The 26,604-nt window shown below is 55.2% G+C and overlaps 6 protein-coding genes across 6 annotated transcripts; 2 read left to right on the top strand and 4 right to left on the bottom strand.

Moving 5' to 3' along the window:
- The first annotated feature begins 9 nt into the window (after positions 1 to 9).
- On the top strand, positions 10 to 2,253 carry CC84DRAFT_1264730 (uncharacterized protein). Its single transcript, XM_018185331.1, has one exon. The coding sequence runs from the start codon at positions 173 to 175 to the stop codon at positions 2,195 to 2,197; it is 2,025 nt and encodes a 674-aa protein (XP_018029097.1). The 5' UTR covers positions 10 to 172; the 3' UTR covers positions 2,198 to 2,253.
- A 547-nt stretch (positions 2,254 to 2,800) lies between these two features.
- CC84DRAFT_1181897 (calcium ATPase) lies at positions 2,801 to 6,002 on the bottom strand (the record flags this gene model as incomplete). The annotated part of the gene is made up of 4 exons (XM_018180578.1): positions 2,801 to 2,912; positions 2,969 to 5,607; positions 5,670 to 5,827; positions 5,885 to 6,002. 4 exons carry the CDS (start codon positions 6,000 to 6,002, stop codon positions 2,801 to 2,803), a joined length of 3,027 nt encoding a protein of 1,008 aa, XP_018029096.1.
- A 755-nt stretch (positions 6,003 to 6,757) lies between these two features.
- On the bottom strand, positions 6,758 to 9,840 carry CC84DRAFT_422850 (putative histidine kinase HHK17p). Its single transcript, XM_018186168.1, has 2 exons — positions 8,683 to 9,840; positions 6,758 to 8,584 (listed from the first exon to the last, which is right to left on the bottom strand). The coding sequence occupies exons 1-2, from the start codon at positions 9,629 to 9,631 to the stop codon at positions 6,870 to 6,872; spliced, it is 2,664 nt and encodes an 887-aa protein (XP_018029095.1). The 5' UTR covers positions 9,632 to 9,840; the 3' UTR covers positions 6,758 to 6,869.
- A 3,236-nt stretch (positions 9,841 to 13,076) lies between these two features.
- CC84DRAFT_1169890 (eukaryotic translation initiation factor 3 subunit B) lies at positions 13,077 to 15,645 on the bottom strand. Its single transcript, XM_018179781.1, has 3 exons — positions 15,354 to 15,645; positions 13,754 to 15,302; positions 13,077 to 13,705 (listed from the first exon to the last, which is right to left on the bottom strand). Exons 1-3 carry the CDS (start codon positions 15,614 to 15,616, stop codon positions 13,304 to 13,306), a joined length of 2,214 nt encoding a protein of 737 aa, XP_018029094.1. The 5' UTR covers positions 15,617 to 15,645; the 3' UTR covers positions 13,077 to 13,303.
- A 203-nt stretch (positions 15,646 to 15,848) lies between these two features.
- CC84DRAFT_1200364 (centaurin-beta-2) lies at positions 15,849 to 20,216 on the bottom strand. The gene is made up of 4 exons (XM_018181658.1): positions 19,777 to 20,216; positions 19,594 to 19,727; positions 17,671 to 19,541; positions 15,849 to 17,623 (listed from the first exon to the last, which is right to left on the bottom strand). The coding sequence occupies exons 1-4, from the start codon at positions 19,835 to 19,837 to the stop codon at positions 16,240 to 16,242; spliced, it is 3,450 nt and encodes a 1,149-aa protein (XP_018029093.1). The 5' UTR covers positions 19,838 to 20,216; the 3' UTR covers positions 15,849 to 16,239.
- Positions 20,217 to 25,378: 5,162 nt separating this feature from the next.
- Positions 25,379 to 26,507, top strand: CC84DRAFT_1169885 (uncharacterized protein). The gene is made up of 3 exons (XM_018179780.1): positions 25,379 to 25,956; positions 26,004 to 26,133; positions 26,196 to 26,507. Exons 1-3 carry the CDS (start codon positions 25,870 to 25,872, stop codon positions 26,489 to 26,491), a joined length of 513 nt encoding a protein of 170 aa, XP_018029092.1. The 5' UTR covers positions 25,379 to 25,869; the 3' UTR covers positions 26,492 to 26,507.
- The last annotated feature ends 97 nt before the right edge of the window (positions 26,508 to 26,604 follow it).

Below are 26,604 nucleotides of genomic sequence, written 5' to 3'. Positions count from 1 at the left end.
AGCCCTTGGAGCCGCATGCACGCGCTCGGCGGGGTAGGCAGCATGGCCCGGGCGACGCGCTAGCAGGACGCGCCTGCCCCACTAAAACTTGCAGACAGGCGCGCTGCACGCTGGGCTGGGTCGACGTCCGCCGCACTCGCCTGCCCGCGCACCGTCGCCGACGCACGCCACGATGCGATTGACCGTCAAGGTGCTGCCGCTGACGGCGGCCAACGCGCCGGGGCCCTACCAGGCCGAAGCACTCGCGGCCTTCCAGCAGCGCGTGTTTGCGCTGCCCGTCGACGCCGCCGACACCTTCGAGCTCGTGTGGCGCAAGATCGAGGACCGCTACAAGAACAACTACCTTGCCCCGCAGCACGTCGCCCTCTTCGCCATCAAGAAGCTGCAGGACGGCCGCGATTGCGACCTCGACCTGACCGACACGGTGGGATCCATCTTCGCTGACGAGGCCGTGGCCGACCGCGTCGTCAAGGTCGTCCCGAGCTTCGCGAACCGCCTCTTCTCCATGCCCCCCGACACCAACCTGCGCCCGAACCCCCACAAGCGCTCCAGGTTTCCGAGCGACGCCCCCGCCAACAAGCGCCCCCGCCAGCACCCGCCGTCTGCCCAGGTCGACATGGACGCCGTTGCTGATGGGCCCGTCCCGTCAGTCGAATCCGACGGCGCCCGGGCACACAGATCGCACACCGGCGGCTCCGTGACTCTACTGAGCGCGGCGCGGCGCGGCCAACCTCAATTCACCACGCATATAAAGTCTGAGTCTCCCGAGCTCGGGGCTATCACGTCGCCAGGTGCTTTGAAGAAACCGGCACAGCAGTCGTACGACATGCCTGTCAACACCCCAGACAGACCTTCGTCTCAAGCAGTCAGTACCATCCCCCGTCCAAGTCCGTTCCCGAAGCTGAAACGTCGTCAACAGCGCCACTCCAATCAGAAGTCAAGTGAATCCAGGACCACTCAATCAACATCTGCATCGACGCCGTATGGCAAGCTGAAAAAGTCTGAGCTCCGAGAGCTACTTCTGACCCGTGGTCTAAAGACCCAGGAGAATGGTAAACGAAACAAAGATGACTTGGTACAGCGCCTGCTCGCGTATGATGCGCAGGTCGATGACACTACCATTCAGGAGACTCCTCAAGGCAAGGGACGACCTGTGGAGAGGAAACATGTTTCACCGAAGAGTACGGAAAAGATTGCCATTGAAACACTCCGAGGACCCCCCAACCATGAAGTCAATGCCAGCTCTTCAAACAGGCCAGACTGGGACAAACCATCTTCAAACAAGCCAAACTCGAAACTACCGTCTCCAAGCAAGCCGAGTTCAAAAAGTCCATCTTCGAGCAGGCCATCTCCAAGCAAGCCGAACTCGGCAAGCTCGTCACCGACCAGGCTGAACTCAACAAGCCCATCCCCGACGAGGCCGGATTCGAACAGGTCGTCTCCACTTGCGGCACGAGAACCAGCTCAATGGCTGGCCAAGTCGCCGTCACCGCATCGGCTTGAAAGTGATGCAGATTCTGGAGAGTCCAGAGCGTCATCTTGTTCACAATCCCCGGTCGACAATCTGAATGGGGACACGGCTATGGATCAGGATACCAGCGATTCGGAGAGTAATACGAAGTCGGACGAAGATGGAGAAGTCAACGGAGATGGCAAAGTAGATGAAGAGGACGAAGTTGACGAGGAGGGCGGAGTCGAAGAGAAGGCGGAAGTTGACAAGCTCGACGTGAACCGGAGTCCTTCTCCAGCGGATCTGGGTGCTCCCCCTTCAGCCCAGCTCTTGCGATCCTCTGTGGTCCCTGACACACCGTCTTCATCGACGCAGCTACCCGCATCACAGCCCCCGCCGCGATCAGTACAATCCAATGGCGGGATCAATGCATGGTTCACTTCGGCATCCCAACCGCTTGTGCGCTCAGGCCAGGCTAGATCACAGCCCCCGTCAGCATCGCAGCCCGTCCTTCCGAGACGCGGCCCGCGGAACACAGGGATCTTCAGCTCCCTGAAAGAGATGCTCAAGCAAACTCGCGAACAGCCCAATGAAGTGTCCCCAGTCCACCAGCCCAAGCGGATGGAGTTGAAAGCCACGGATCTAGGGAACACGAGCCAGAAGAAGCTACCTTCTGCGCTGGAGCAGGACAGCGAGGACGATAAGAGTCAAGACAGTCGCAGCAGCAGTAGTGACGAGGACTCATAAGTGCGTAAAGCATGGGTTGGACATGCCACTGTTATCGAACGTCATCAAACCGGTGTCTCTTGCGACTGTCTGTTCATGGAGACAAGACGTCGCTTGAACGAGCTATCTTGGGTTTCAACTTGCACCATGTGATACTCACATCGCTCTACGTAGCCCTCCTCGCCCCTCGCAGTAACTCCGAATAATCCAGACAACTTTGCATAGTAGGCACTGTCTATTGCACTAACTTAGGATGATCAAGACAGTTCTGCATAGTATTCATTGTCTACTGCAGTAGTCCAAAATAGTCAAGACAAATCCAAACGAAGCGCAATTCTACCATGACTACTGTATTTTGTACACATCTACAGTGAACCATTGCACACTCCATCTTCCAAACGCCAGCCAATGCTATAACTCATGGCATGCTCGTACGTCAGCTTCCTCCCATGCAAAGACACGCCATGTGAATAAATCCGCCTGCCATCTTTATACCATGCTTTGTGATACACATGCATTGAAAGCACGCTGTATATACTAAACAATTGCCTCACATCCGCCTGTATGGTACATCAGCCGCAACCTACCACCGCGATGCTGCGATAGGATAGCGCTGCCACATCTTCACTCCGCCTTGGGTCTAGCGCTGCCGTTCTGCACGTAACGCGAAGCGTCGTCGGATGTCTTGTGCATGTAGAACTGGCGCTCGAGAAACTTGAGGCCTTCGTCAATGATACTGGGATGCATGTCAGCTATTGTTATACAAGAAGAGGTTGGGCTGGGAAAACTCACATGATGGGCCCGCTGATTATCAGAACGGCCTTCCACTCGCTCCAGTCCAGTGGCACAACGCTAAACAGGCCCTGAAGGAAAGGCACGTAGAGCAGGACGAAATGCAGCGCCATGGACAAGCAGATGGCGTATACAAGCATCATGTTCTTCCAGAGCGGTAGGGTAAGCAGCGACTCGGATGACGAGAGGGCGTTCATGGCGTTCAGCATCTCGATGACAACGAGGATAGACAGCGAGACCGTCGAAGCTGCGCGAGAAGACTCGTTGGCGAACATCTCGCACCCAATCTCTGGGAACTGCGAGGAGCAGCGGTGGAAATGGGTGAGCTGGTAGAAACTGATTTGGGGGCCGGCGCTGTTGAACATGAACCACCAGGCGTAACCGAACACGGTTGCTGCTCCAACATAAGTGCCGATGACCATGTAGCGGAAGAACAACCAGCCGTCCACGAGCGCTTCGTCACGCTTACGCGGTCGCCTCTTCATGACGTCGTGATCCGGTGGGTTGAAGGAGAGGGCCGTAGCGGGCAAACCGTCTGTGACGAGGTTGACCCAAAGGAGCTGGACAGGAATGAGTGCTTCCGGCATGCCAGCGGCAGCTGTGAGGAAGATGGAAACAACTTCGCCGATGTTGGAAGAGATGAGATATCTGATGAATTGTTGTGTGTTGTTGTAAATGGAACGACCTTCTTCAACAGCACCCTCGATGGTGGCGAAGTTATCATCTACCAAGACCATGTCAGCGGCGAGCTTAGCGACGTCGGTTCCAGAGCCCATGGCAACGCCAATATCGGCTTTCTTGAGGGCGGGTGCATCATTGACGCCGTCTCCAGTCATGGCAACAACTTCACCAGCTTGTTGGAGGAGATCTACCAGTTTCTGCTTGTGGGTGGGTTCTACACGGGAGAAAAGAGACGCTCGTTTGGCGGCCTCCATTTTCTCAGTCTCGCTGAGGTCATCGAACTCACGACCAGTATAGCTCTTGCCAGTAGTATCCTCGTTTGGACCGAAAACACCGATTTGGCGGCAGATAGTCTCGGCGGTGTTCTGGTTGTCTCCTGTAATCACAATGACACGGATGCCAGCAGAGCGGCATTTCGCAATCGAGGCGCGAACTTCAGGACGAGGAGGATCCAGCATGCCAACAAGGCCAATCAAAGTCATGTTTTGCTCCAGTTTCGCATAATCTTGCGTGGTTTTGGCGCGTTTCAGGAGAGGATTCGAACCGATGTCGTCCACAGATGCCAGAGCCAAGATACGCAACCCTTTCTTGCCATACTCGACGACTTCTTTGGCAAGTAGGCCAGCCATTTGCTTGTTGAGCTGTACCTTTTTGCCGTGCTCCCCAACGATCACGTGCGTGCATCGGTCCAGAATGGATTCCGGAGCCCCCTTGACCAATAGCCTCTGAGAATGCGAGTTTTTCACTAGGACAGACATGCTTTTACGGTCCCGAGAGAACTCATAGGTTGCTTGTCGGGGAGAATAGTCTTCGTAGTATTTGCTCGCGCGGTGAAGACGCTCAGATGGAGAAACAGATGCCCGGATGTCGTTATACTCGCGATCAGGTGTGCCGACCTTCTCGACCAGAACGCGCAATGCGCCTTCAGTTGGTTCCCCGATCAAGGCATGTTGTCCGCTCTTGGGGTCCAAAGAAAGAGCCGAATCGTTGCAGAGCGCAGTGACTTCACATATCTGGCGAACAGTGTCGGACGAGGCGGCCAAATGATCTCGAATTTGGCCTTGCAATGTGATTCGGCCTTCGGGGGCGAAGCTCGTCCCCTCCACGTCGAACTCTTCCAGGCCCTTGCCATCTTCGGTGATGAAGACTATCTTGTTGACGCTCATTTGATTTGTTGTCAAGGTACCAGTCTTGTCAGAGCAGATTACACTGCAGCTCCCGAGCGTCTCTACAGAGGGAAGGCTGCGGACAACGGCGTTCTTTGCTGCCATCTTGCGCGTGCCAAGAGCGAGACAGGTGGTAATGACTACAGCGAGACCTTCCGGAATAGCTGCGACACCTAGAGAGACGGCGATCTTGAGGTAGTAGATAGCGCCCTTTGCGAAACCGCCATGCGAGGGGTCACTGAAGTTGCGAATGTTGATGAGCCAAACCAGAACACAGATGGCCGTAATGACTTTGGCCAACACGTCGCCAAAGTCGTTCAGCTTTTCTTTCAAAGGCGTAGGCTGCGAGATCTGCGATGTGATACTTTCGTGGATGTCTCCGATGGCAGTGTTGGCGCCAGTGAGCACAACAAGCGCGTTGGCATGGCCCGTAACGACGGTGGTGCCCGAGAACAGCATATTGACTTGATCCTGCTTGACGGCATGCTCGTCCTTGATGGACCTGGTGTCCTTGGAGACGCTCTCGCTCTCACCGGTAAGGATGGACTGATCAATGTTAAAGCTGTTGCTCTGGACAGACAATATCCTGCAGTCTGCAGGGATCCTGTCGCCAACAGCAACCGAAACGACATCGCCGGGGACCAAGTCATCCGCTTTTATGCGCGTAATCTTGCCGTCGCGGACGACCTTTGCTTCGTTCGCAGAGTACTCTTGGAGGGCGGCAATGGCTTTCTCGGCGCTTGTTTCTTGAGACACACCGACGACGGCGTTCAACACCAGGATGGTGAGAATCTAAGCGGGGGAGCAGAGTCAGCGCCTGGCCACTGCTGCCGTGCTGGGCTGGGGCAACTTACGACTGCAGGATCCACGAAGGCGGTCCAGTCGTCACCGCCCTCAAAGAGTGCGAGCACGAAGCTCACAGCGGCGCTGCCGAGCAGGATGATGACCAGCTGGTCCTTGAACTGCTCGAGAATGAGCTCCCATATCGGTGTGGGGGGATCTTCGGGAAGCGCTGTTCGTATGCATTAGCAACCACGGCGCCGTGCACGCGGACAGCAGTTCGACCTACCGTTTCTGCCATACTTCTGGCGAGCACTCTGCACCTGCTGCTGCGACAGGCCCTGCTGCTCAGTCACGCCAAAGTGCTTCAGCGCCTCAGCGGGCGTCTTTGTGAAGGCATTCTCCATGCTCTGTGCGCAGCAATCACCGAACAATTCGCTGCCAGGTGCACGAGGAGGGGAGGGGGTTGACGGGGAGGTCGCAAGGGGCGAGAGGGGCCCGGGGCGTTATATACTGGGGAGCTTCGACGTGCGGCGGCGCGTCGATGGGTACAGAGAATAACCAATCTGTCCTCTGGTGGAGAGTGGAGCAGGGGACCAGGGCTAAGCCCTATCCAGCCCGCCAGCACCCAGCCACGCCCTGCGCAAAGCACGACGCACAACGCCCGTTGCCCGTTGGCCAGTCCGTGTGTCTGGTCCTCCACGGTGCGTCTGCTGCTATCTCTGCCGCGCCATGGTCCCCGTCGCTTCCAGCTGCGGAATGCGCGCCCGCCGCCTGCTTCCGAGGCGCTCGACAGTTTCGGAACTGCTGCCCCGCCATGGTCCCTCGCCTCGCCCCTTCCTGGCCGATGCGCCACAGCAGAGGCGCCACGGGCAGCACGGCACGACGAGGGCCTTGATCTGGTTCCGACCAGCGGGTCCCGCCACAATTCATTCACATAACACACCGAGCACGGCGTTGAAGTGGGCCGTGGCCACCGGACCACGGCCCTTGATTTGCACCGACACAAGTAGTACATGGTGGTAAGCACAAGCCTGCCCGCGTCGTACATTCATCCCACAAGGTATCACGGATATCCCCAGAACCCCAATGCAAATCCCAAAAATGGTACAAACGCCAACGCTATGCTGTCATGATCCTCCGTCCGTACAAATACCCATTAGATGCTTCCGAGGCGAGCATCTCAGCCTCCATGTGGGTGCGCTATAAACCCTGCATGTGCATACCGTAACACGGTGGAACGTTCGAGAAGCGACGTACGCACGCAACACCCCTCAAAGTGGGCCCATTGCCGGAGCGCAATGCTGTTTGATCAGCTTCTCGACATCCCGTATAACAAAAGGCTTCGTGAGGAATCCCTTCATGCCCACCTTGCCGGCGCGATCCACAGCTGCGTCGGTCACATCTGCGCTAACGGCAAGCACGATTGGCTTCTCGACGATTGCATCTATCTTCAAGATCGACTCGGTGGCCTGGAATCCGTCGAGCCGTGGCATCCAAAGGTCCATGAGGATGACGTTGATGGCCTCGTGACAAGGCCGTTGCACGTTGTTGCGCATCTGCTGCACGGCATCATTACCATCGTAGGCTTCATAAACGTTGGTGTAGCCGAGGTTCTTGAGCATGTGGCGTAGCACGCTTCGGTTGATGCGGTTGTCGTCAACTACTAGGAAGTTGAGTGGATAAGCCTCAGCAAGCTTCTTGTCATGGCTGCTACGATGTGACTTTCTTCCCTTGGAGATAGCACGCGATCGGGCTGGTGACGCAGAGCGAGGAGATGGCAGGCCAAGGTGTTGAGGCCCAAGCGAAGACTTGACGGGCGCAGGGCTGTTGGAGGTTAGGGCCTTAAGTTGTAACGGCTCTGCGGGTGGAGGCGTGCTATGTTGGCGTGTAACGTTTGCCGGCATCACATCTGCTTCCATGGACAGACGGGATCTTGCGGAGAGACTTGGCGATCCGAAAGGTGAGCCTGGGCGGCTGCACACTTCGCCAGGCGTCATCGGCACTCGCATCTCAAACTCAGAGCCTCTTTGCGGACCCGATACGTGCGATCGGAGGCAGAACAAATCCCCCCCGAGTTTCCTCGCAAGCCCTTTCGCCACCATCAGACCGAGGCCCAGCCCTTCGCTGGCGCGCGTAGTGGAATCGTCTTCTCGTGAGAAAGGTTTGAAGAGGTTCGGCAAGAAAGCGGCAGGGATCCCTGAGCCTGTGTCCTTTACGTTTATGACAATGTACCTGGCATTGACACTGAGCGAAGCGTTTAGACTGATCGTGCCGTGTTCTGTAAACTTGATAGCGTTCAGAGCTAGACAGGAGATCATCTTGGCAAGGTCCTTTTCGTCAATCACGATTGTGTCGGGGACATCTGGCGATACTGTCCATTCGATCATCTTCGAACGCGCTTCACCGTTGGAGCTCCGTGTCCGTACCTCAATCTTTTCGCCACGGTCCGTCTCCTCCGCAATGGCAGAATCAGGCCGACCCCCGACTTTCAGTGCATCGTTGATGACATACTGAATCACTTCACGCAAATTAGTGTATCGTAAGCCGGGTGCAATTGACTGTTCCGAGGCAAACATGGGCGACAGACCAGGATCGACTTCCCCACGAGTTCCCACCACGCCATGTGAGCAAATTTCCTCCACGGTCTCGACGGGGCTTAGTCTTTTTGAAACACGGCCCGCGCGTGCTGTGCCGCTGAGAGATTCTTCTGAGATGGAATGTCTGACTCGACGACGAGCGCTTCTTGCCACTCGCACTTGCCCTGACCAAGCAAGCACCTCCTCTCTCTTTCTCTTTATGCCACGGTACTGAGCAAAAGGAAGCGTGTCGCCAGTGACTGGGATCTCTGGCCGACTGTTTCGGAGGAAGACATTCACCTGAGAGAAATCGGCATCCAGGGGTGTCGTAGGAGTTTCTGGCACTCCCATGTTCATATCGTAAGCGTGTACTACATTGTCGGCAGCTTCAACCGCACGTCGCGAAGAGTCTACAAGTTTCAATTAGCACCGGACGTCGTGTAGGAGCATGCCAGATAGCAGAACGATGCCAAGATGTTGATGGAAAGAGGGGGTGCAGTGCACTGACCTTGTACGGCCTCGATGTTTTGCTTCAACGAGTCGAGCAGCTTTCGTATTCGGGGGTCATGGTGCGTGTCCTCGGCGACTTCCTTGATGTTTGCCATCATTACGTCCAACATGCCCACAACACCTTGCATTGGCGTGCGCAGTTCGTGCGAAAGGCTCCGGGCATACGGCTTCAGTGACTGCGCCATCGATACAGCCTCGTGGGGGACAACCCTTGTTTCTTTTTTCAGCACCTCTGCGGATTTCGCAAAGCTCTTTCCCTCGAGAACGCGCTGCAGGATGAGGTCTTCCAGACCGTGGAACAACATTTCTAGATAGCCCCAGCTCAGGCGCCGCGCTGCGGCTCCTTCTGGGCTCCACATGACTCCAAAATGGGCGAAGCACTTGCCATGGGCGAATAGGGGGATTCCAAGATATGCCTCGCCGGGCACGACCAGCTCGTTGGGGTTGTTGATGATGAAGTCGTTGAGCTTTTCCGGGATTATGAAGATCTTGTCGTGCTTCATGTATGCGCAGGGACACTGGTAGGCATGATATTTGAAGTTGTTCATGTGGGCGGTGTTGCCGTGGCCGTCGTTGACGTAAAACGCAGCCCCCATGAGGCAGGCGCCCGGTTCGCCGATTGGGGGCAGTTCGACGGCGACGTCTCTGTCGTGTTGGAGAATGCGCTTGGAAACGAAGGCATACTGGGCGCCGGCGATGTTGGCCAGTCCTTCGGTGAGGAGGTGCCAGAAGGTCTCTGCGTCGGCGTTGCGGAGGGCATCCTTGAGCCGGACGAATTGCTCTGCTGCGTTGCTTTCGACAGGGCTGTAGTGGCGAAGTAACTCGTCGTTGAAACCATGGTCCCCGGCGTGGACGACCATGCCTGGGGTGGGCTGTGAGAAACAGAGGGACTGGCGTGGGATTAAATCGGGAGGCACAGTGCTAGGGTCGAGAGCCATCTCTCCCATGTTGAAGGACCATCCGGGAGGGCGGGCGAGAAGAGGGGCCAGTGGATGGGGGGGCCAGGCCTTGCAGGGATGGCAGGGCGATGGGAGCGAAAGCTTCGTGGGCACGGCGGAGTGGGGATGCAAGGGAGACGGGCAAACGTGTGCGGAGGGTGCTCGGCTTGGGCGGCGGGACGCGGCAGGTGTGCATGCGGAGCGTCGTCGACGCTGGGCGTGGGTGGCAGCAGTGGAGGCCGGCGGGGACGGAGTGCAGCGCGTCGTGTGCGGTGTGGTGTGGTGCGGGAGAGGATGCGAGGGAGGAGGGAGCGCAGCGCAAAGCAGAGCAGCGCAAAGCAAAGCGCAGGCGCAGCGGCGTTAAGGCGCTGGGCCTGGCAGCGAGGCCGACTGGCAACTGCTAGAGTTGCACACGCAGAAGAGACGATCTAGAACGCGCGCCCTGTGGAGGCCTCTGCGCCGCGCTGCAACCAACCCTCCAACTCCGGGTGCCCGCGCGCCGGGGCAGCGTCAGACAAAGGCGAGCGCAGCCTGCAGCGCTGCGGGGTTTGTGTGTTGCGTGCGCCCGTGTGCGTGTCCATGCGTGTGCGTGTGCGAGTGTGAAGGCGCGTCTGCTGCCGCACGCTGGACAGACGGAGCATGTGCAGACAGACGCAGCACTGAGCACTGAGCACCGAGCGCCGAGCGCTGAGCACTGAGCACGCTGGTCTGGGCCGGGCTGGGCTGGGCTGGCGGTCGCTGCTCAGGCGGCCAGCCACCCAGGGCGCGGGCTGCTTCTGCGTCGGCTTGTTGCGCGTTCTAGATCGGCGCCATGCACGATTTGCAGCGACCAGACCGCCGACCCCGACCCCCAGCCCAGTGCCCCGAGCGGACGAGACGCCACCCATGCACGCTCCCACCAACGCTGACCGTGGGCTGCCTCCTCTCTGCGGCGAAGCTCTCTACGCAGCGCAGAGGCCAGCGCCGGAGCATTTCCATCCACCGCCCCTGACGTCACTGCCCGCAAACCCCATCAGCACCATCACGACAGCGGTCCCATCGTCCCACGGCAGGCGCTGCCTGTGGCCGAATCGTATCCTCTCCTGACCAGCCCGCCCTCCCGCGTCTCCCGTCTCGTGGCGTGCCCAGGCGTCCCCCAAAACGTCGAAAGGGCGCGGTACTCTGCACTCCACTGCACTCTGGCTCAAAGTAACGTTACATGGCCTCGTCATCTTGGAGAGACGAGGTTGTCCACTTCATCTTTGTAAATACATCTTTTCACTAGCTCCATTGCGCTTTGTAGATACGAGACGCGCTCGCCCTGCAATATTCCGTGTGCAGATCACGTCTGCATGCCGACACCACGAGCCTTCATGGGGGGTTTTGGCCCCTACAAATCAAGCCTCCTCATGCGCTCGTTTCCTCTAACCGGTAATGATCTGCTTCAGGCGCACGTTTTGAGCACATTGCTGCAGATCACTGCTGCAATCGCTTCGCCCACGCCATCTCTACCTGTAGAGTCTGGACACCATCCTCTACCTCCGTGCTTTGCACGCCAATCATTTCCGAGTAATGCAAGCATGCCCGTGACTCGTCAAGTACCAAGGGAAAGGCTCTCTTATTTCCGTGATCTGTTCCGTGTCACAACAAGCTCAGACTGGAGAGGAGCCTTGCCGCTACCAACTTCTCACTGCACACCCAGCCTGGACCTGTCTTGCGAACATCAGTGAAGTGATGGAACCACGGCTACTGAACGCCAAGCGACCGACACTGTAATCCCATTCGGACATGGGTGCCTGCTCCGATCCTCATGTTATAGCTCGGCCGAAGCTGCTTACGATAATTCTAGACCGACCTTTCCGACCGTCTCTATCGCTCCCTAGCCCCTCGTCCCAGCGACTGGAGCCGGATACGTTATTGACACGGCAAGAGCACGTGGCTGCAAATGGTTTGCACTTGAAACAAAATCCATGGTGCCCATCGGAACCAGAACACTATCGTATCTTCACTCCTCGTTCTTGGGATACGTCAAACCTGAGCAATGTTTCACGGTCCAAAATAACGGGTAGTTCGAGTTTTGGTGGATTTCGATAACCTGGCGCTGCCGCACTGTATTACTTCTCAGCACAGCTTTCGTTGTCCACCCTCTCCATACATTTGCCGGACTCGTCTTTCCAACAATGCGCCCAAATCAACCGCGAAAGACCCTCGGAGACATGCGCATTGGTTTATGACGACACCCGCCCATATCTATGAAAAGAAAACGCCTCCTGTCGAGCTTGGTCGATCTTGGCAACGGTCTAGACCGACGCCAAAACATCGACCTCGATACTCAATCCCTCCCTCACTAATGCCAATACAATAGCACGTGTGGACCCATATAGAAGCGTTTTGTAGCATGAGACTTGCTAGAGTTCGCCGGTAATGGGTGCCCAGGGCTCCAATTATCTTCAGGAGAGAAATACGCATCACACTTGTATGTATTCAAGAAGTACGCTCGCTTGTCTTTAAGCAAAAGCAAAAAAGTAGCTAGGGCAACGAAAAGCTTACTCTGTCTCCTAAGCGGGATTACTTATTGATGTACTAGTCGTGGTACATCTTCAATGTCAATAGATATCTTTCACATAAACAAACAATTTAGTCCTACCATAAGACCCAGGGTTGCTTTGGAATAGTACAAGACACTGTAACACTGACAGGCTCTGAAGGTAACCAAGGAGGCACACATCTGAAATCCAGTACAAATCGGACCGCAATTGTTACAGGCCAACGTAGAACTACGGCGATTATTGAGCCGCCATTGCCCTCGACAGTTCGCATTTGAACTTTATGAGCAAGACAAGTCGCACAGAGTCAGGGTATATTGTACTCATAGCTCGTGGTAGATGCATCAGTCAGATGGTGGCATGACCACAGTCAGACTGACCGCCGCCAATACTCTAAGTAACATCTTTACGCAAGTCATAAGAGGCGGTGAACAACAACAAGTTACAGGGCCTAGATCGATCGATGGCGGGATATGTCGGCATGGCAACGCGTTGGACCGACATTAAACATATTCCATGCGCCTACAGTGCAACCATCTCGTTGTTGGCCAATCGAATGAACGGAGGCGTCTTTCAGTAGTACACGTATCAATCACATCTATGCTCTGTGCGACTCGGTGTACACTAAATGGGACAAATGATCTAAGCATATTCACCTGATGAATGAAGCCCGAGAAAACACGTGCTCAAACACTCGGCAGAAGCAGCTCAAGCTGGACGACACTTGCAGCAGCGTATACCATGTGTCGGCCCCTTTGACAGCACTAGAACGTGCACGAGCTTGCAACGGGTTTTGGGCTGACATACAAGGCTTCTGATGCACACGAGAGATGTGTGTCTCAGTCATTCATAGCACGCACACATGATCAAGAGATGTACGTCTTTACACAGCTTCATGACTTCCATGTAAAGCCGGAAACGGTGTCGGATGGTATCCATGCACTGAGTTGCTCAAGCTAACACGAAGATCCCATTTCGCTGTATGCTTCCAGGTGTAGACTCTGGCTATTCGTAGGCTAGAATACGCACGTGGTCCATCTCAATGCGCACAATGATCAGGTCAAGCAAAAGTTTGCCGCATTTGTCCTTGCTGGATCTGCACAAGCTTCACATTACACTTATGCTTACCTCATCGCACTTCCAACTCAATGTAGATCTACTGAACCACCTCCTCACTTTCCTCGATGATCTCTTCGACAATCTCCTCAATCTCCTCCACTTCGCCATCCTCTTCCCTGATCACCTTCCCATTGTTCAGCTCAATCTCCGCACCCTCCTCTTCCAGCATCTCACGCATACTCTTGCGGAACTCGAGCCACTCGGTGAGCATCCTTTGCCGCTCCTCAATGACTGCCTTGTTGGCAGTGTTCTTCTTGGCCTGGTCCTGCTCGTCGAAGATCTTAGAGTAGTTGCGCAAGTTCTTCCGGATCTCGGCTTGCTCTTCCTTGGAGAGAAGAGTCGCGGGTCGCGGGCGCCAGATGAGCTGCTTAAAGCGGTCAATGTGTTCTTCGCGGAGAAGAGTGCCTTTGAAGTCGTACATATGGTAACCATTTTCCATCTGCGTTAATGTCAGTGCGTGCTTCAGTAACAAAACAAATTAACTCACGTGATGTCTGAAGGCGGAGGCAACCGTGGCAAGGTAACGACCTGAGGGGTCCCACTCGATGTCGGTCATGCCATAGTGCTCGGCGGTCGCCATGAGCTGCAAATTGGCATTGAGTTCCTTGTCGCCCTTTTCAGCTTCATCTTTAGGCTTATCAAAGCTGAGATCCCAAAAATCAAGATCAAATGACTGCTGTGACTGGAGAGTTGCAACAACTACGAAACGTCCCTTAGGTGACCAGTAGATGGCGTTGCTGTTCTTCTTGTCGACGGTTCTGATGTGACGGAAGTTACCCGGAGCTCCACCTTTGAGCTTCTCTGGGGCGAAGAAGGAGACAGCGGTCTTGGGAGGAACCGCTGCGCCAGCAGGGATCTCGCCAGCTGTGATGATAACAAATCTGTTACCCTTAGGTTCCCAGGCGAAGTTGATGACTGCGTCTTTGAGAGAATCAACGACCTCGACAGGAACACCCTTCTCCTTGACGCGGAAGATTTCCAAGTTAGTGGCCATGGATTTCTTCGACTTGGAGTGCCGATCAACCTTGACGCAAACATACGCGCCCTCCGACTGCCAGTGAAGTTTGGCATCGGAAACGTTGAAAAGGTTGCGGGTGCGGACGATCTCCTTGGACGGAACTGACATGAGACCAACCTTGGCAGGGTTGCTGCCGAGTTCGGGTGTCCAGTAACAGAATAGTTGCTCGTAGGTCTTGATACCGTCTCGCTTTGGCGTAGCGGGTGCCCATTCGAAGTCCACGACACCTTCAATTTTGATCGACTGTTTGTCGAGCAAGTTCATGCGGGGCAGCTCGTAAACTGAGATGGATTGGTTCGGCGTCATTCTGGCAACATACTTGTCGTCAGCAGACCACTTGAAGGTCGGCCATTGCATCTTCTTCTTCACAGGGTTGCCCTCGGCGTCGGTGGATGTGGGCACATCGAGCGTGGCGAACGAGCGCAGAGGCTTGCCGGTTGCGATGTCCCAGATGATGTAATTCTTTCCATCCTCCTCCAAGGAGAGAGACGGGACTGGGTGGTTCTCGTCGACCTGAAGCGGGCGGTGCGACCACGTTGTAACATATCGCTCGCTCGGCGAGAAGTCGACCAGGTTGACGCCGGGGTGCGCAAAGCGCTTTTGCCTGCTCCAAGCCTTGCCACCCCACAGCTGCACACCCTGCGCGTGCATGGATGTGAGGTATGTGCCCTGCGGCGACCACTGCACGAACGACTCGGTCCAGTTCTCGCGGTCCACGACGGGCTCCGGGCCGTCTTCCTTGTTGTTCCAGAAGACTCCGACCTTCTCGTTACGGAACATGACCATCTGATCGCGGCCCTCGGCGTCGCCCAGCCACGAGCGCAGATGCTCCTTCTGCTGGAACGGCTCGATGTGCGGCTCGTGGTACTCCTCATCCACGCGACCCTCCTTTCCAAAGCGGTCGATGTCGGTGAGCTTGTTGACCTGCATCGTGTGCTTCTTGTCCAGCGGCGTCAGGTGCAGCTGCTTGACGGCGGCAACGGCCTCGCTGGGCGCGTTGTACTCGACGAAGGCATATCTAACCCCACGTTAACTCAGCCTGTAGCGTGTCGGTGGCTCGCAGACGCACCCCTCGGTCTTCCCATCGTCGCCAACCGGCATGTGGACGCCGTCCTCCTTGACCTTGCCCACCGAGTTCAGCTTCCTCAGCACAAACTTGACGAGCTTGGCCTTGCTGTCTCCGGGCACAACGGGGAGCCCGTCAATGACTACGAACGCGTCCAGCCCCTCATCTAGGCGCACTTGGTACTGGTCTTCGATGTCGGTGAAGTCGATTTGGGATTCGTCAAACTCTTCGTCGTCCATGGGGAGGTTCTCGTAAGTCGTCGCCATCTTGGGTGCTGTGCTGCGGCGTTGGTGGGGGCGCGCGATTCTTTTGTCGAGCGAAATTCAAAGTGTGCCGCACGTGGCGCAGGGCACGTGATTCGTGGCGGTGCCAGACGCTCCTCCCGCAATGAGTGCACGGACAGTGCTCTAGGCACTCTTGCATCAACCAGGCCAGCGTGAATCACCGTCGAATCGCTCTGTATACTCATCACCATACACCGCGAAAGCAAAGGTCTAAACCCCATTTCATTATATGTGGCAGTTGTGATTCCAGGGCTGTCTTTGCGACCGTGGGATGAACTGACTCAACGCACCCAACAATCCGAGGAGCTGACTCAATAAATCCAAAGAGCCACCAAGCGCACACCCTTCAAGAAAGTTCCACCAAGCGACTATGCCCCAGGCCCGCGAATCCTGGGCGGCCTGTTCTACAACGCTTCAAGTACATTGAAGCTCGTGTCTTCCAATACCGTAGAACGCCGATTGCTCGACCCGATTTGAATACTAGCCCGACGAAGTGTGGACGCCGACGTAACGTATGCTAGCCTTCAGATGACCAAAGCGAAATGCTGCAAGCGGTCCAAGGAAAATATGCACTAATATACGAGATATGTGAGTAAGAGCACAGACTACGGGCCTCGCCTACCTTCCGAGTGATCGGAGAGATTCTTGACCAACCTTCCTCCAGCAGACACGCGCTTTTGTAGTCTCGCTTCTCGATCCTTAGCCCGTTCTGCAGGAGTACTCCCGTTACCGGCCATGATAGATGGAAGCGCGGTAAGTATGTCACCACTAGTGTTGGCCTGATGCCCAGCCATGGGCATGGTCCTCCGTCCGGCTCGCTGATCAGCCTTGTGCTCAAGATAAAGGCGCGCCGACGAGCTTAGTGGGATCGGTGCGGATTGGTTCGGAAGTTCTGCACCATTTTGCAGCAGAAGTTCAGCGATTGGGAATGATTTCCGGACCGGGGCATGGGGTGTCGTTGGTCGCGCGCCAGGCAGTGGCGAACTTGCAGGCGACGCAGATGCTGAAGGTGATGCAGGATCGGCTGCAGCCAGAGCTAGAAACACGGCATGCGTTCCGCGAGATCGATCTTTTGAGTTTGGGTCTGCCTTGAGTGCTAACGCATAGAGAACGTTCTGGATATCGTTCTTCTTAATCGATGCTAGCAGAGTCTCTTCAGGCGTGGCGTAATGCGACAGTGCAGGCGAGATTGGAGCAACAAAGGCTCGATCCGCATACTTCGAAGTGATAAAGTGTAACCTCTGCTCGCGAGTCGACGTGGGAGCTGGTTTTAGGGATCCTAAAAGTCGGGCCTCCCAGACCGCATTGCTGTTGCTGTTGCCGATTTTGAGGAGGATGTCTACAATATCCGGAGTGAACGAATTCGTATCGAGCGTCAAGGAGCGTATTTTGGAAATATGCGTTCCTAGCGACCGGTGAATACCACTACACTCAATGCAGATGATGATCCCGAGGTTGATAGAAACCCAGTCGACCTTGCTGTCAGATCCACAGTCTGCGCAGACTCTGTTACTGGCATCTGCATCACGAACCTGCTTGAGAAGTTTGCCGTCGTCTCCGATGGACTCTTCCCTTCGATACCCAGGACGGTCGCCTACAGTCGCATGGCGAGCTGGGGTTTTGGAACTGTAGTGGTTCTTGTGACTTGACATGGAAGGACTTTTCCCTGTCAAGACGGACGCAATATCTCTTCTAGTTTGACCTGGCAGAGAGTCGGTTGAAGGGCGATCTTGCTTCCCAGCAGACTCGACAGCCGATTGCAATGCATTATTTACGGCGGCAATCCAAGACTTCATGTCGTCTTCATTGGTTGCTTGGTAGACTCGGGTGAACTGTGGTGTGATAACCTCAAAGCAAAATCGGCGCTCTTGATTCCGAGCTTCTCGGACCGACGCCATGCGGAGATCAATGGGCTCCATGTGAAGCTCCAGACTCTGCTTCCAATTGGTGTACTCTGAGAGCTTGCCTTGATCTAATACAATCCAGAATCTATGCATGTCAGTTACGCCATGATTTCAGAAACGGTCTATACTCACTTGTGCCACGCCGTCTTGTTCAGACCCTTTGGATCAACGTGACTGCCCGGTCTGCTGAGCGCCCACAAGAGACCTTCTTTACGATGTGCACCGATTCCGACATCATGATTGCTCGGGATGCTATGGTCTTTGTCTTCCAGATCGCGGATGCCTTTAAACTTGTTTGGCTGAGGGCTTCCGCCTAAGGTTGCATGACCAACCTCTGGACTTTGAGGAGACGCAATTGTGGGGATACTGGCCAACGACGAACTTGTCTGAGAGGGGTTTAACGTGTTTGATGGAATCGGAGTAACACTTGGTTTGCGTCCCGGAAGGGCCGTTTCGGATGTCGCCCCCGTCCTCGCAATATTACCGTTGGCGGGTGTTGTCGGCGGAGCTTGTGATGGTGGTTCGTCATACTGCTTTTTGCTCTTTTCAAGCGCCCTCCGCTTCTCCTCTCTCTCTGTCCTCTGTAGCTGAAATTCCTTATCGGCTTCCTTCACTTCCACGAACAAGGCCTCCAGTTGAGGGATCATTGTTTCAATTTTCTTCGCAGTATCCAAGTAACTCCTGGCTTGAGTGTCTGCATATCGGGTGAGATGCGACAACACTTCTTGGTCTTTCCGCCCGCCATGGAGATCTTGCATGAATGATGAGTAATCGAAGCGTTTGAGCTCAAAATTTCGACGCTTGGATTGATACTTTGAGTCGGTCTCGGCACGTTTCTTTTCTTTCATCGAGTCGGAGCGTTGTCCCAGATATCGACTGAGATAGCCGTAGTATTCTTTGCTCTCTTCCTCAAAGTCTTTTCGCTTCGTCTCCGCCTGCTTGATATCGATGTTGTATAGCTTGTAAATGGGATCGATGATAAGCTTCTGTATATTTGACGAATTCATCCGCTCGTAGACCAATATTTCCTTCGCTATCTTGTCGAAATAATGGTCAATGGCTGGTTGGACTGCGTTCGCGTTCGACGTGGACGCCTCCCGCAGAGCTTCCATGAGGTCGGCCATCGCATTGTTGCATGCCACCTGGGCCTCGAGCGCCGATTCAGCTCGCTTTAGAACCTTCTTCCACTTTGTGCGCATATTGCCGGTCTTTTGCTCCAACGACTTCATCGTAGCGCGGAAAAGCGGACCGTCTTCAGTTTGGCTCAAATCTTCCCCAGGCCGGGAACAACTGACGTCTACCTTGACCGCACTGTTCGTTAACGTGGCAGCCTGACTTGAGACCAAGCCAAGCCCGTATTCCGGTATTGGTTCGAAGGTCGGGGATCTCGGAGGCACATCGAGGGGGTCTCTGTCATTGTCGGAATCACTGACTCGTGATTCGATACTCTGGGCGGAGGGAACACGGAGCCTGGGAGGAACACCCAGTTCCATGCGGGGGGAAGGAGATTTTGGACTCTGCAAGGGCCGTACGTTATGAACCCAGAATGTAAAGGTTGCAAGAGTCTCGAGCTTGTGAGCGCGCTGGTCGTATTCCACAAAACAGCAGCTTGTTCGCCAGCCTCCCCCACGGTCTTCGGTCGATTTTGGCGGCTTCCATTTCCAAGACCACTGAAATTGAACCGAACTGGAGCCGCCCGTGTTATAATCCCCGACGAGGTCGACATGTGGGTCTTTGTGTAGGTTAGGATTCGCATGGAACTCTCTGGTGACTAGATTGTCCAACTCTCTTGCGCTCGACCCGAAAACAAAAGTCAAGCCATTTATAGCCGTATCGAGCAGGCCGGTTGATGCAATGGTGGATGCGGTGTTGTTCCCATTGTATATACTCGGCGCAGCCTGAACCTGCCTGATTATGAATGTAAAATTGAAGGTTAGCTCGTCCTCGTTCGACAAGCGCAGTAGGAAGGACGGCGGGCCGCCAGCGAGGCCGGACTCTGGGTCCTGGATGGCAGCATCAGCATAAGCGCTACTTCTTCCAGCTTGGGAGGCGCACAAGTATGTAATCGATGACACTATCGTCACCCAGTTCCCGCTTTGCAGAATATCTAGTCGCGGGGAAGGCGTTTGGGGCGATGTTCAAGAGCGAGCGGCCGCGACTGTTTGCGATACTAAGAGCAGCAATGGAAACTGCCTCTAATCAATGTGGAGCGGCGCAAAGCGGGCAGAGAAAACATACAGCGATTCTGATCGCGGAGGAACAGGGCGTTTTCCTCGGGCCTGCTATTGACGGCCCCCATACCAGCTACGGGAGGCTGCAGCCAGCTTGCCGGGCGTGTGAGGGCGCTTTCGGCGTGCCTCGAGACACGTCGCAGAAGTCGCGAGCGGGCGCGGGCATATGGCCCCCCGCAAAGGAAGGCGGGAGGGAAAGGAGGATCGCGACGGGCTGGGCGCGCTGTCGGTCTCGAGGGTCGGGTGTGGGCGTACGATCAGTATGGCGAGCCGCAGCGCCGGTATGGCGGGGGATGGGCGGCGTCGCCGCTGGAGTGCACCTGCTGCTGCGCGGGGGATGGTGCGCCGGATATGCTGCTGGTGCTTGGGGATAAGGCTTTCGGCGATAATACTGGTCTGCACGGGGCAGCGGGATGCGCTGTGGACGATGCTGAAGGTGGTGTTGTGGAGGGGCGCCGGCGGCGAGAGCTCCTCTTGTCGATCCCAATCATCGCACAGAGAAGCGACGAAGCACGCGCACCCCACACGAAGGGCCAGAGTACCAACAGGCCCAGAAGAAGAAGACCACGTCAAGCCGTTTATGCGCGCTCAAGGCGACGCCATGACAAGTTTCTGAGACACAGCTGCGCTGAGGCTCTTAAACAGCTACATCCATGGCCCGGATGACAGCCAATCCCTCGTGCTCTGCGCCACAAGATGTGACTGTATGTTGGAAAGGCAATCAGCTATACCCACAGCAGATGATAGGAACAATTGTACATGGTGAGTGTTGTAGCAGGCAAGGAGAGCTATATAGATAGGGCTCCTCGCACTTCAGATGAATCAACACCGCAGATGCAACACTGTAGAGACTGTGCCTATGACCAGGCAGCGCGTGCCGCGGCCTACCCAGGCTGTCATGGGCATGGATGAGAAGTGAAACCTCAGAGTCACGTGAGAGTGAGGCTGCCCAGGTGCAGGTGCCCCTCTTTAGTTGCGAAAGAGGGAGTCGCAAAGCTACTCGCATCATGCAGATCATCGCTTGCTTCTGCGCCATAGCTCTGCTTCCCCCAATAAGCCGTCAATAGGGCGCTGCTTGATCAGCGACTTGGCATCGACCTCGAAAGGTATCGTACCATCACGCGCCAGAGCATCTTCTTCCTACGCTAGCTGTCTAGCACCTGTCAGTGGCACTGCTGGTCACTAAGCAAAGTTCATGGTAATGTTTCGACTGCAATGTAAGTTGAGATGTCAGCAGCAAATGCGCTCCCGTATAGTTTCCTCATCAATCCAAGTGTTGCGAATCTCGTAGCCTGACAGCTTTTCTAATTTTCTTCCGGTATAGAAGGGCTTCATAGACGCAGAACGCAGATCCTTTCGGAAGCAGGAAATGTGTCTAGGCAGCTGGAGAAAACGCTCCTCGCTTTCTGGCCCATACCGTTCGGGACACCTTGGACAATGGTCACTTAAAGATCGTTTGATTCAACGTCTCTTGCTAATCTACAATATGCTTAACGCAGTATACTACACCACCAATGCCATTCTCGGCAAACACAAGCATGACAAACCCCACCTATTGTCCATGCCATTACTTCGAGTCCCCGTCTGAGCAGCGAGTGCCAGAGCTGCCGTCGCTCCCAGAGGTCGATGAGCCGCTCAGACTCAATGCGAAAGGTTTGGTTTATCCGTCTATGCGCTCCGTCTATGTCGTGCAAAAAAGACCCGTGCGCCATATACGATCAAACTTCGTCCATACCCGTAATCATGAAGCCGTCTTGAGACAAAAAATTGAAAAGGGTGAAAGTCGAAAGCCAATTCTAGAAACTCCAAATATGCCGCTTAAGTGCCAAATCAAAGCCATGCAGGTAGTATCGGTAACAGGCGGAGGAGTTACCAGAATGCATACCGCGAATCAGCGTGGATACATGACGCGCATGCGGGTGATGTAGTGTTCCGGATTGAGTATATGGTAATCCGTAGGCCTCACTACTTGCATGTAACCCTCAGTTGAAATATGACGGGAAGCACACGATCGCATCATGCTATGTCGCGCATGAAAAAGATCTGTGAATATTAGTGATTGCCCGTGCGGGAGTACAGCAGAGTGACATACCACGGACCTCAAGCTTAGCCGCCGCATCTTGGCTGTGTATCCTCGTTCTTGCGTGTGGCCATCATAGCATTTAGAGAGTGGGGTCGGGAGCCAGGTCTTGGAGCGCCGCCGTCACGGGGTTGTTTGTCGTCGGAACGGGTCGTGCTCGTTGCGTTGATGGAGAGTCTCATTGTAGAGTATCGGGGGATTAAATTGATTTAGTTGCCTTGAATGTTGAGCGTGGCTGAAGCTGTCCTGCGTCGTGGTTGAGCTGTAGGCGTATTGTAAGGTTGATGTGTGGCTGTCACAACAGTGGACGGTATAATGTATAAGTACAATGTCCCAGAGACCTGCTAGGAGGCGCCACGCATGAGAATGCCTCACAAATTTTCTCAATTGCGGTCAACGCACGCCTTTTTTAGGCTATGACGCAGGAACTTTGAATTCATTTCTCGGTGAAGTTCAACATCAAGCTAGAATCAGAAAAGTACAACTCCGCCACAGCTCGAAAGAGGCGACAATCATTGGGCGGAACGTGAAAAAGAAGGCTACATCAGGCGGAAGCCCTCCTAGTGCGACCCCGAAGGACCTCCAGAGTGAGTAGGGCCAGGGTAGAATCAAAGGTGACTCTTTTGGTTTACCGCTCCTCACAATCTGAAAAACAGCCTAAGGGTCACTTGAGGTGCAAAGCCACGGCCACCTGCCCAAAACACGAGTAAGGCCGAATCTGAGGCTGCCGTTGCACTACTGAGGCAAGTAATTCTATGGAGCGCGGGATGTGAGTGGTGAATTCAAGTTCGCTGCCTAACGAGTTCCAGGTGCGAGTCGCGCACAGCCGCAGTGGCTTGTGGGCCACACCCTGGGCGTACTCAAGGCACTTCAGCACCAGAGTCCAGGCTGCCACATACAGCCCGTTTGGCGAGTGGTTGCCGCTGATAAAGAGTATCCAGAGTCCCTCGATCGCATTTCGTGTTCTTGCGGTGCCCAGGTGACGATGACGAGTTGTTCACCGGAAACACAGCCCACATCACTCTTCGGCCAGCCTCGTCGAGGCTGTTGTGTACCATCGTCATTGTATTCCAAGCCCAGCTTCGGGCCTAAGCATAAAAAAAAAGTCGGCGCAATTGGACGCGAATGTGTTCGTTTTTGCGACTGGTTGGTTCGATTTGTCCTCGAAGGGTTCGACTGCGCCTCGGCTGTTCGTCTTGCCCATGTCCAGGAACAGCTAGCGGCTTGCATCTCTTAGGCACCTTTTGTGATACGATGTTGATGAGAAAACGTATGATGCTGCTGTGGTTGGAGGCAGTGCCGAGTTGTTGATGTTGGAGAGACAGTCCATCCTCATCAAGGCATCGGGCCTGGATCCTGAGATGGCATTCGCAACGTCGGGGTGGCCAGGTCCCATGCCTAGATAGGGTACATGATGGGTTGATATCGGGACCTTAGCTTTCCTGATAACAAGTCAGTAAGGAGGCATCTATCTCGCTAGTGAGAAGACGTACAATATCCGTCACGTGGCTGAGAGTCTTCTACACCAGGACGGGGTCGGAACTGGCCGAAGGGGCAAACAAGCATGTTAACGCCGGGCTTGTTGCTCAACATGTTCAATTGCTGGGATGGATACGTTTTAAGTACAGATATTGCGAGGCGGACCGCCACAAAAGGACTGCTGATGCTCAAAGAAGTCTTCAGGATGCGTGGTGGCAGTAGTGCACAGGTGCTATCTGGGAATGCAGTGGCAGCTCATGCACCGGGCGTGGTCTATTTAAACCTGAAGAGCCTCTTGCGCGCCCTCCTCAGGTATACACTCTCTATGACCCATGACAGCACAGGGCAGCGCGAAGGCAAAGGGCAAGCACGGTACGTGGCCCTACGTATCTGAGCTTTGAGCACCAAGTGAAGCAATACCAAGGTACCGCGGTGACTCTTCACAGAAGGGACGAAACAGACCCAGTGTTCCCGGGGACGGCGGCCAATCGCGCCTGAGCACGCTGGTGCTTCATTTTTGCCGTCTGAAACAGGCGCGCATGGCAGCCGTGCGGACTGGCGATGGTGTTGTGAGGGACAGCCTGGACCATAGCGCCCAAAGCGGCTTCGTGCACGGGAGCCTCACCATTTTGATAGGCCTGTTGCGGCGCGGAACGTCGGCATCGTTTCTAGACGCCTTCTGGGTGCCATGGAGCAAGGAAGCGTGTGTGCGGAGCCTGGCGGACGGCCATGCGCTGGTCGCCAGCCCTACGAGTTATGCGCATGGCACCTGGCAGATGTATCCGTTTCGCGGCTGTCACCGACCATCTTCCTGCTCGACGCAGGTACGCAGCGCCCACAAGCGCTCGGCCCGACGCCCAGCTCGTCGACCAGCGAGCCGCTGTCTCATCCCTTTCATGAGATCATGGCAAACGTACAGTCTCGTGCTGAGACAGAGGTAGCTGTGCCCTTGCCCTTCGTCTTCTCACGCTCGTCTCGTCCCGCTTCGACGCCCTGCCTCATCGCCGCCGATCCGTTGACTGCTACGCGAGGCAGGTTTCGCCCATGTGCCCTTCACAGAGTGCCCTTCACAGAGTGCCCGGCGAGAGCCTCGCGCGTGCCAGGCTCCCTTCATACTTCCGTGTAGTCAGAATTGCTTTTCCTGCCAGGCATACGTGAATCATCCCGGGTCTTGGAGGATGATTTGCGCCTTCACCCAGGCAATTTGTGGAGGCTGGGTGCGCGCCTGTGAAGATGAGGAATGGCCACATGATCTTCCTCCCCCACAAGGTGTCGTGTATGGCAAAGGCAGCCTGCCTGTTCCACGGACAGGCCCGGACAATATTACCGCGTGGCCCTGGCGCGCAAAACCCCCTTTTACGCCATCGTGGAAGGCCAGTCTGTCAACACGACGCGGGCCATGTATGTTTCAAACGATCGATGCTTTCGGCGTGTGCAGTAATAGTCTATGTATCGACTACTGTCTCGACCTTCTATGAAGTACCAGAATGATCTGTTTGGGATCGAGTGCGGCCCTTTTGGCATCACATTTGCAATGAGTCAATGTGGGTTCAAGGTTTGGCCCCACAGAAGGCACACCTAGGTAGGTTGGTGCCGCGCCCGCGCCCGCGCCATCGAAACAATGAAGCTGACCTCCTAGCATCCATGGCTCTCCACTGTCTCCTCCACACAAGATCCAGGTTGAGCTCCGTGGTCCGTTGCCAGCATCTTCAGCGACGGACATCTCACCGCGCGACATTAGCAATTCCTCTGGTGCGTCACCGATCGTGAGCCACCTGGAATGACACAATTGTTCGGAGCGAGGTTTTCAGAGCAATTATTGAACATTGCTCCTCGCGTCAACATAAGGACCGAATCCAAGACGAGGCTTGATTAGATTCTTACTAGTCAAGCGTAGAAGAACTCAGGCTACTCTATACGTGTCTAGAAGTTCCAATTTATACGACTTCTCTGTTGTTTACATTTGTGCGAGAGCCTTCGTACCATGACCTGTTCATGCACCAGTGTGTAATGTCGTGGTGACGCCGAAGATACGGTGCGCGCTAGACCTACAAAGTAAGCTCATCTACATACGATCGCCCGGTTATGTGTGAGACAGCTTGTGCAGACTGCGGGGAAAGCGCGATTCTTAAATATTGCACACCTCCCCGAGCATACCGTCTTAACTACAAGACCGGTTAATATACGCGTACTTGGAGAAAGAAGTTACTTCGCTCAACACTTGCAGTCTATATGCGCATTTTCTCTTGAATCGCAAGAGGCGCCATGCGAGCCAATACAGCCAGCCGGGAGGGCGCCGCTGAAGCGGGAGGTCAAGCGCGGCACCGTTCCATTAATGGACGCGTCCTGGATGATCCAGAGCATCCACCACTGAGAGCTATTCCGTCCCTGTCGACCTGCAGCCTCCTCCCGCCCATCCTATAAACCCTATTGCTTCGCTGTTTGTGAGCTTGTTTTCCATCTACCAACTTCGTATACTTCGCGTTGCCGCTTGTGGACCGACTAAGCTGCATCTACCTCTCCCTCACCCAAGTAATCATAATGCGCTTTTCCAACGTCGCCATTCTTTTTGCGCTCAGCTCTTGTGCTGTTGCGCAGGACATCCTAGGCAGCCTTCCACGTTGTGGGGTGAGTACATTGCAGCTGGTCTGAATTTACTACTAACAGACCGATAGCAAAACTGTTTCGGCAACAACTTCCAGGGCTGCCAGCAGTTCGATTACAAGTGCATCTGCGGCAACAAGGATCTCATTGCTGAGCTGTCCTGCTGTGTTTCCAAGAATTGCAACAGCAATGACCAGAATAGTGAGTGGGCTTCTGGACTGCCTCCGTCAGTGGACGTCTGGTACTGACAGCGATGTGCCCAGCCATCATCACGCTTGCGAGCGGTCTTTGCAAGGCCTACGGGGTCGATGTTCCGACGCAAGCTTCGTGTGCTGCCAGCGCGTCTTCGACTGCATCCACGGCTTCATCGGTGTCGTCAGGCTCGGCTTCGAGCGCGGGGGGATCTTCTGTAACTACAGCACCAGCGACTACTTCTGCCAGTGAGAGCCAAAGTGCAGCTGCGCAGACTTCTACCGGAAGCCCGGGAGCAGCCGGCCCTGTGGCGACTGCGGGCGCTGGGTTGGGGTTGGCAGTAGGCGTACTGCTGGCGGCGCTGTAAATAATCAAACGGGAAGGAGGGTCATCGAGCGGCCGTAGATACCACCATTTGTATAAGTATTGGCTCACGTGCTGTGTTCCTATGTTGTTCTTGTGCTTGTGAAGGTGGCGCTG

This window comes from Paraphaeosphaeria sporulosa, assembly GCF_001642045.1.
Source record: "Paraphaeosphaeria sporulosa strain AP3s5-JAC2a unplaced genomic scaffold CC84scaffold_17, whole genome shotgun sequence".
In the NCBI taxonomy this organism is placed as follows: Eukaryota; Fungi; Ascomycota; class Dothideomycetes; order Pleosporales; family Didymosphaeriaceae; genus Paraphaeosphaeria; species Paraphaeosphaeria sporulosa.
The sequence above is the reverse complement of the archived record's forward strand: the minus strand, read 5'-3'. Positions and strand labels throughout refer to the sequence as shown.

Coding starts and splice junctions, on each gene's coding strand:
- CC84DRAFT_1264730 (XM_018185331.1), top strand. CDS start 173: ATGCGATTGACCGTCAAGGTGCTGCCGCTGACGGCGGCCAACGCGCCG.
- CC84DRAFT_422850 (XM_018186168.1), bottom strand. CDS start 9,631: ATGGGAGAGATGGCTCTCGACCCTAGCACTGTGCCTCCCGATTTAATC. Junction 8,585..8,682: donor AAACATCGAGGCCGTACAAG/GTCAGTGCACTG, acceptor TGAAACTTGTAG/ACTCTTCGCGACGTGCGGTT.
- CC84DRAFT_1169890 (XM_018179781.1), bottom strand. CDS start 15,616: ATGGCGACGACTTACGAGAACCTCCCCATGGACGACGAAGAGTTTGAC. Junction 15,303..15,353: donor GACGATGGGAAGACCGAGGG/GTGCGTCTGCGA, acceptor ACGTGGGGTTAG/ATATGCCTTCGTCGAGTACA. Junction 13,706..13,753: donor CCTCCGCCTTCAGACATCAC/GTGAGTTAATTT, acceptor ACATTAACGCAG/ATGGAAAATGGTTACCATAT.
- CC84DRAFT_1200364 (XM_018181658.1), bottom strand. CDS start 19,837: ATGGGGGCCGTCAATAGCAGGCCCGAGGAAAACGCCCTGTTCCTCCGC. Junction 19,542..19,593: donor GTGTCATCGATTACATACTT/GTGCGCCTCCCA, acceptor GCTGCCATCCAG/GACCCAGAGTCCGGCCTCGC. Junction 17,624..17,670: donor AACAAGACGGCGTGGCACAA/GTGAGTATAGAC, acceptor TGACATGCATAG/ATTCTGGATTGTATTAGATC.
- CC84DRAFT_1169885 (XM_018179780.1), top strand. CDS start 25,870: ATGCGCTTTTCCAACGTCGCCATTCTTTTTGCGCTCAGCTCTTGTGCT. Junction 25,957..26,003: donor GCAGCCTTCCACGTTGTGGG/GTGAGTACATTG, acceptor ACAGACCGATAG/CAAAACTGTTTCGGCAACAA. Junction 26,134..26,195: donor CAACAGCAATGACCAGAATA/GTGAGTGGGCTT, acceptor CGATGTGCCCAG/CCATCATCACGCTTGCGAGC.